Genomic DNA, 8,292 nt, shown 5'->3' on the forward strand with positions numbered 1-8,292 from the left:
TGTAAGGGGGTAAACTCACAAAATAAGCAGGGGGTGAAATATGTATTTTCCCCACTGTATACTTACCGTACATGGATACTATGTTGAAAATACATTTACAGTTGAATGGGTTTCAATGCGATGAAAACGTCTAAACGGCATCTGTTACACTACCACACTGTTACACTACCACACTGTTACACTACCACACTGTTACACTACCACACTGTTACACTACCACACTGTTACACTACCACACTGTTACACTACCACACTGTTACACACACACTGTTACACATTTAACCAATTCAAGTAGAAACACCAAATCAACTTTAATTATTCCTTTTAATGATCATTATCTCAAAGTTCAATAACAACAGATAAACAAATATTCTTTATTTTCTTTTATTTGTATTCATAAATCACCCTCATAAAATCATCCAATACATTTACAATTAAATACACTTCTTACATTTGGCATTTAGCAGACGCCTTATTCCAAAGCGACTTACAATCGATACATTTGACTAAGCAAGTGAATCATCAATTCATTAGTGGTAGCACTTCTATCATGTCATCATATCAAATGACATGATCACAACAACAACAAAACAACACACTACTAATTATTAATTAATCAATTATGTCAATCCACATCTCGAACTATCATCATCAGTAGACTAATTCACAGAAAATCTGTCAAAAATATCTTGCTTTGAATGGCCTGACCAGTGCAGGCATTCAAAGCAAGATATTTTTGACAGGCACAAACCCTTAAAATATTTAAATCTAAGCTAAAAACCTTCATATTTTGCACCAGTTATGATTAAACACAAACACGTCGATCAAAGTCTTTTTTTTTTCTCCATTAACTATTGTCTTATGGTCGGAACTAACTGTTGTATAAAACACAATATGATGCTCATTATGAATAGAGAGAAAAAACACACAAGCTGATTTGTGTTATTAGCAATATTGTCTAAAAGGAGCAAAAGATCTATCACCAATAATCTTATGAGGTTGAGGCAATGACAATATTCTGTGAATCACCTTGTTTTTAATGTATTTTATGGCATTTCTGCTTTTTAAAATGTTTATTATTATTGTAATAGAGACAGCAGAGATTGACAGGAAGGATGGGTGAGAGAGGAGGGATGAACAAGATATGTTGAGGGTCGGAATCGAACCAGGAACCTTGCGATATGCACATTAATGCATTCATTCTCTGATCATTTTCCAAAAGACTGTCTTGTTCTGGGCCGGAACACCTCCGGCCTGGCAGAAAAGAGAGGCATTAGAGAATGGGTGCCTGCATTTGATTGTAAAGCAACCTGCACTAATGATGAGAATGCTAATATAACACCAAGTGATGCCAGAGAAGTGAAAACATTATGGTTTATCGGTCATATTGTCCTCGCTGCCTTAACCTGAAAATAAATGTATAGAAATCACAACAATCTTACATACCTGCAACTGGTCATTGCTGCCTTTACCTGGAAATAATAAAAGAATAGTAAATAAACTCCAGCACTTCTACTGATTCAGTGTCAGTCCCCATCACCATAACATTCTTTTATAGGATGAAAGTAAATTTGAATTATATTATATTTAATTGATGTTGAAGCCACCTTCTGATTAATATTGTGCAACATAAGTTTCATTCGATGAAAACTTGAAGAAGGCAGCTTTCATAAAAGAAATTTGGTTAAATAAAACAATAGCATCAGAGCAAGAGTGTGTGACTTTCTTACTTTCTCCAACATAAGTAATATACATGGAATAGGGCCAACCATTTGCATATGCAAATCTAAATGTTTGAAATGTAGAAGAATAAACATAGCACATGGGCTAAGACTGTCTTGTTCTGGGCCGGAACACCTCAGGCCTGGCAGAAAAGAGAGGCATTAGAGAATGGGTGCCTGCATTTGATTGTAAAGCAACCTGCACTAATGATGAGAATGCTAATATAACACCAAGTGATGCCAGAGAAGTGAAAACATTATGGTTTATCGGTCATATTGTCCTCGCTGCCTTAACCTGAAAATAAATGTATAGAAATCACAACAATCTTACATACCTGCAACTGGTCATTGCTGCCTTTACCTGGAAATAATAAAAGAATAGTAAATAAACTCCAGCACTTCTACTGATTCAGTGTCAGTCCCCATCACCATAACATTCTTTTATAGGATGAAAGTCAATTTTAATTTTATTATATTTAATTGATGTTGAAGCCACCTTCTGATTAATATTGTGCAAAATAAGTTTCATTCGATGAAGGCAGTTTGCATAAAAGAAATTTGGTTAAATAAAACAATAGCATCAGAGCAAGAGTGTGTGACTTTCTTACTTTCTCCAACATAAGTAACACACATGGAATAGGGCCAACCATTTGCATATGCAAATCTAAATGTTTGAAATGTAGAAGAATAAACCTAGCACATGGGCTAGACTACATACTGTAGGACATATAGCATGCATGTAGCATGTAGCATGTAACATGTAGTTACACTCAGTTAAACTTGGCCCTGTTAAAGTTATAGGCTCATACACTTAATGGGGCAATCTGGGACAGGTACATCCATTTTTTAAACTTTTATATTAAAGAGATGCTTACCAGAGTCAGAGGAAGTGCTTCCGTCATCTTTCATTGGAAAAAAAAAAAAGGATAAAACAATACTTACTCTACTATGCCAAAATAGTTTTGATCAAAGCAGTTTATAATACAGTATAAAAAGACAAATGTGTCTATCTAAATCTGATATGATACTGTCGTTCTCGACCTCAGTTTGTTCAAAGTTCGTTTGGAAAATAGGTAAACAAAACAATGTGAATACAATCTTTAATTGTGTCTCACAACATGATACTGGTAAGAATAGAGGGAGAAATAAGCATCAACAATCTTGCTTACCTCCATTTTCCATTAATGGCTTATTGACATCAAGGCTGCCGTCAGCTGGAATAAAAAGGAATGGTAATCAAACCCCTCTGTCATTGTGTAAAACCAGTGCTTCTAAGATCGCCCCTTGAAATAAACAGAACCAGTGGGTCTGAACAATGAAATTGAAAAAGCATTATAATATTTGAGGTCTAAATACAACATTCTCAAACTTCGTTCGGCAACTGCTCAGTGCTGCCTTTACCTGGAAATAATACAAGAATAGTAATCAAACTCCAGCACTTCTACTGATTCAGTGTCAGTCCCCATCAACATAACATCCTTTTTTTTAGGATCAAAGTCTATTTGATGTAATTGATGTTGAAGCCACCTTCTGATTAGTATTGTGCAACATATGTTTCAATGAAAACCTGAAGAAGCCAGCTTGCATAAAATAAATTCTGATCTGATTCTGATGCCGAAACATTGGCTAAATAAAACAATAGCATCAGAGCAAGAGTGTGTGGCTTTCTTCCTTTCTCCAAGATAAGTAATATACATGGAATAGGGCCAACCATTTGCATATGCAAATTTAAATGTTTGAAAGGTAAAACAATAAAACTAGCACATGGGATATACCGTACTCTAGGACATGTAGCATGTAACATGTAGCTACACTCCAGTTAAACTTGGATCTGTTAAAGTTATAGGCTCATAAACGTAATAGGGCAATCTGGGACAGGTACATTTTATTTTATTTTTATTTTATATTAAAGAGATGGTTCAGCCTATTTTCATGATTGAATGAAAACTCTTACCCTGAGTTGTCCTCATAGCCCAGTAGTGAAAGCATCTCCAGTAATGCGTTCTCTACTTCGCTACTGGCAGCACAATCTAAGAGTTAAACTATCATTTTGATCTCATGGATGGTCAGTCCTTGCATCCATAGCTCCATCTATACATTTGAGAGTAATGACGTTTCTACAGCCACATCCTCCAGCTGTTTACCAAAGAAAAGTGCTGGGCTTTGTTGTTGTTTGAATCCCAGATTGCCCCTTTAACTAAATCAAAACTAGCAGAACCAGTGGCTCTGAAGAATGAAAATGAAAGACCACTATATTTAAATAATTGTTTAAAACTGGTAAGAATAGAGGAAGAAATAAGCACGAACAAAGTCATTATTGTCCCCATCACCAGTCATTATTGAAAAACCTACCAGAGTCAACGGAGGAAGTGCTGCTGCCATCTTTCATTTGAAAAAAAGGATAAAACAATAGCTCTCTAGTATGCCAAAATTGTTTTGTTATCAAAGCAGTTTATTATACAGTATATTGGGGACAACTTTGTTAATTCATCATATTGTGAATGGTTACATTAAAAACATGAGTTAGGGTTAATGTGCAAATTAGGCCTAGTAAGCCTTTAAAACAAACATCATACCAGGTGGATTGGACATCTCCAGCTTAGTCTCCACATTCCCATTGCCTAAAAAGCAAAATCTTTTGAAAAGCTGTAATACCACTGCATGTCCATAGTTAAATGATGTTAAACACTGTTTAAATTATGTTAAAACCACCTACTGATAATAATATTGTGCAACATCAGTAATAAACATGAGGTAAGGCCAACCTGTTGGCCACAACTGCATGCAAATGAATATGTTTGAAATGTAAAACAATAAAACTAGCACATTTGCAACACTACAGTTAAACTTGGCTCTGTTAAAGTAATAGTCCTAATAGATATAAAGGGGCATTCTGGTGACCACTTTGTTGCAGTATAAATCCCAGATTGCCCCTTTAACTAACTCAAAAATAGCAGAACCAGTGGCTCTGAAGAATGAAATTGAAAGACCACTATATTGAGATAAAAAAATAAAAAAAACGTGTTAGAATAGAGGAAGAAATAAGCATAAAAAATCTTGCTTACCTCCATTTTTCAGAAATGGCTTTTTGACATCACGGCTGCCGTAATCTGGAATAAAAAGGAATGGTAATCATCAATGGTAACCCCTCTGTCAAATCCAGTGCTTCTGAAGGCCAGTTCTGAGCTAGATCTGCCACGAGACGAGACCGTTTTAGAAGGTCTTTTGATTGATTGATTGAAAACTTTATTAGAAGATTTGCAGAAGTAGGTACATGAAAGTACATACTCTAGTTGCAGCGGTCTGAATATATTTAATCTGGTCTGAACTGGCCTTAAGATCGCCCCGTGAAATAAACACAACTGAACAATGAAACTGAAAAACCACTATAACATCTGAGGTCTAAATACAGCATTCTCACACTTAAATGAATGTCATGGTACTTAATGGGGCAATCTGGGACAGGTACATCCATTTTTTAAACTTTTATATTAAAGAGACGCTTACCAGAGTCAGAGGAAGTGCTTCCGCCATCTTTCATTGAAAAAAAAAAAAAAGGATAAAACAATACTTACTCTACTATGCCAAAATAGTTTTGATCAAAGCAGTTTATAATACAGTATAAAAAGACAAATGTGTCTATCTAAATCTGATATGATACTGTCGTCCTCGACCTCAGTTTGTTCAAAGTTCGTTTGGAAAATAGGTAAACAAAACAATGTGAATAAAATCTTTAATTGTGTCTCACAACATGATACTGGTAAGAATAGAGGGAGAAATAAGCATCAACAATCTTGCTTACCTCCATTTTCCAGAAATGGCTTTTTGACATCAAGGCTGCCGTTAGCTGGAATAAAAAGGAATGGTAATCAAACCCCTCTGTCATTGTGTAAAACCAGTGCTTCTAAGATCGCCCCTTGAAATAAACAGAACCAGTGGGTCTGAACAATGAAATTGAAAAAACATTATAATATTTGAGGTCTAAATACAACATTCTCAAACTTTGTTCGGCAACTGCTCAGTGCTGCCTTTACCTGGAAATAATACAAGAATAGTAATCAAACTCCAGCACTTCTACTGATTCAGTGTCAGTCCCCATCAACATAACATCCTTTTTTTTTTTAGGATCAAAGTCTTTTTGAATTATATGTAATTGATGTTGAAGCCACCTTCTGATTAGTATTGTGCAACATATGTTTCATTCAATGAAAACCTGAAGAAGCCAGCTTGCATAAAATAAATTCTGATTCTGATTCTGATGCCGAAACGTTGGCTAAATAAAACAATAGCATCAGAGCAAGAGTGTGTGGCTTTCTTCCTTTCTCCAACATAAGTAATATACATGGAATTGGGCCAACCATTTGCATATGCAAATTTAAATGTTTGAAAGGTAAAACAATAAAACTAGCACATGGGCTATACTCTAGGACATGTAGCATGTAACATGTAGCTACACTCCAGTTAAACTTGGATCTGTTAAAGTTATAGGCTCATACACTTAATAGGGCAATCTGGGACAGGTACATATTTATTTATTTTTTTTAACTTTTATATTAAAGAGATGGTTCAGCCTATTTTCATGATTGAATGAAAACTCTTACCCTGAGTTGTCCTCATAGCCCAGTAGTGAAAGCATCTCCAGTAATGCGTTCTCTACTTCGCTACTGGCAGCACAATCTAAGAGTTAAACTATCATTTTGATCTCATGGATGGTCAGTCCTTGCATCCATAGCTCCATCTATACATTTGAGAGTAATGACGTTTCTACAGCCACATCCTCCAGCTGTTTACCAAAGAAAAGTGCTGGGCTTTGTTGTTGTTTGAATCCCAGATTGCCCCTTTAACTAAATCAAAACTAGCAGAACCAGTGGCTCTGAAGAATGAAAATGAAAGACCACTATATTTAAATAATTGTTTAAAACTGGTAAGAATAGAGGAAGAAATAAGCACGAACAAAGTCATTATTGTCCCCATCACCAGTCATTATTGAAAAACCTACCAGAGTCAACGGAGGAAGTGCTGCTGCCATCTTTCATTTGAAAAAAAGGATAAAACAATAGCTCTCTAGTATGCCAAAATTGTTTTGTTATCAAAGCAGTTTATTATACAGTATATTGGGGACAACTTTGTTAATTCATCATATTGTGAATGGTTACATTAAAAACATGAGTTAGGGTTAATGTGCAAATTAGGCCTAGTAAGCCTTTAAAACAAACATCATACCAGGTGGATTGGACATCTCCAGCTTAGTCTCCACATTCCCATTGCCTAAAAAGCAAAATCGTTTGAAAAGCTGTAATACCACTGCATGTCCATAGTTAAATGATGTTAAACACTGTTTAAATTATGTTAAAACCACCTACTGATAATAATATTGTGCAACATCAGTAATAAACATGAGGTAAGGCCAACCTGTTGGCCACAACTGCATGCAAATGAATATGTTTGAAATGTAAAACAATAAAACTAGCACATTTGCAACACTACAGTTAAACTTGGCTCTGTTAAAGTAATAGTCCTAATAGATATAAAGGGGCATTCTGGTGACCACTTTGTTGCAGTATAAATCCCAGATTGCCCCTTTAACTAACTCAAAAATAGCAGAACCAGTGGCTCTGAAGAATGAAATTGAAAGACCACTATATTGAGATAAAAAAATAAAAAAAACGTGTTAGAATAGAGGAAGAAATAAGCATCAAAAATCTTGCTTACCTCCATTTTTCAGAAATGGCTTTTTGACATCACGGCTGCCGTAATCTGGAATAAAAAGGAATGGTAATCATCAATGGTAACCCCTCTGTCAAATCCAGTGCTTCTGAAGGCCAGTTCTGAGCTAGATCTGCCACGAGACGAGACCGTTTTAGAAGGTCCAGCCTCTAGTTGCAGCGGTCTGAATATATTTAATCTGGTCTGAACTGGCCTTAAGATCGCCCCGTGAAATAAACACAACTGAACAATGAAACTGAAAAACCACTATAACATCTGAGGTCTAAATACAGCATTCTCACACTTAAATGAATGTCATGGTACTTAATGGGGCAATCTGGGACAGGTACATCCATTTTTTAAACTTTTATATTAAAGAGACGCTTACCAGAGTCAGAGGAAGTGCTTCCGCCATCTTTCATTGAAAAAAAAAAAAAAGGATAAAACAATACTTACTCTACTATGCCAAAATAGTTTTGATCAAAGCAGTTTATAATACAGTATAAAAAGACAAATGTGTCTATCTAAATCTGATATGATACTGTCGTCCTCGACCTCAGTTTGTTCAAAGTTCGTTTGGAAAATAGGTAAACAAAACAATGTGAATAAAATCTTTAATTGTGTCTCACAACATGATACTGGTAAGAATAGAGGGAGAAATAAGCATCAACAATCTTGCTTACCTCCATTTTCCAGAAATGGCTTTTTGACATCAAGGCTGCCGTTAGCTGGAATAAAAAGGAATGGTAATCAAACCCCTCTGTCATTGTGTAAAACCAGTGCTTCTAAGATCGCCCCTTGAAATAAACAGAACCAGTGGGTCTGAACAATGAAATTGAAAAAACATTATAATATTTGAGGTCTA

The 8,292-nt window shown here is 35.5% G+C and overlaps 1 protein-coding gene across 3 annotated transcripts; it reads right to left on the reverse strand.

Annotated features, from left to right (window-relative positions):
- Positions 1-385: 385 nt before the first annotated feature.
- Positions 386-8,206, reverse strand: LOC308155559 (uncharacterized protein). Of its 3 annotated transcripts, XM_080528893.1 has the most exons (15): positions 8,111-8,206; positions 7,816-7,842; positions 7,434-7,478; positions 6,945-6,989; positions 6,721-6,750; positions 5,524-5,568; positions 5,229-5,255; positions 4,787-4,831; positions 4,298-4,342; positions 4,074-4,103; positions 2,891-2,935; positions 2,597-2,623; positions 2,057-2,082; positions 1,447-1,472; positions 386-1,254 (listed from the first exon to the last, which is right to left on the reverse strand). In XM_080528893.1, the coding sequence occupies exons 4-15, from the start codon at positions 6,958-6,960 to the stop codon at positions 1,209-1,211; spliced, it is 408 nt and encodes a 135-aa protein (XP_080385019.1). In that variant the 5' UTR covers positions 6,961-6,989; positions 7,434-7,478; positions 7,816-7,842; positions 8,111-8,206; the 3' UTR covers positions 386-1,208. The 3 variants fall into 3 exon arrangements, with proteins under 3 accessions (XP_080385019.1, XP_080385020.1, XP_080385021.1); XM_080528894.1 differs by lacking the exon at positions 6,721-6,750; XM_080528895.1 differs by lacking the exon at positions 4,074-4,103.
- Between the last annotated feature and the right edge of the window lie 86 nt (positions 8,207-8,292).

Source organism: Nansenia antarctica, assembly GCF_963989245.1.
Source record: "Nansenia antarctica genome assembly, chromosome: 4".
Lineage (NCBI taxonomy): Eukaryota > Metazoa > Chordata > Actinopteri > Argentiniformes > Microstomatidae > Nansenia > Nansenia antarctica.

What these genes read in the sequence shown, in the direction of transcription:
- LOC308155559 (XM_080528893.1), bottom strand. An exon ending in GCCATTAATGGAAAATGGAG is followed by an intron (nt 2,624 to 2,890) that starts GTAAGCAAGATT and finishes TTCCAATGAAAG; the next exon opens with ATGACGGAAGCACTTCCTCT. An exon ending in GCAGCAATGACCAGTTGCAG is followed by an intron (nt 1,255 to 1,446) that starts GTATGTAAGATT and finishes CTTTTCTGCCAG; the next exon opens with GCCGGAGGTGTTCCGGCCCA.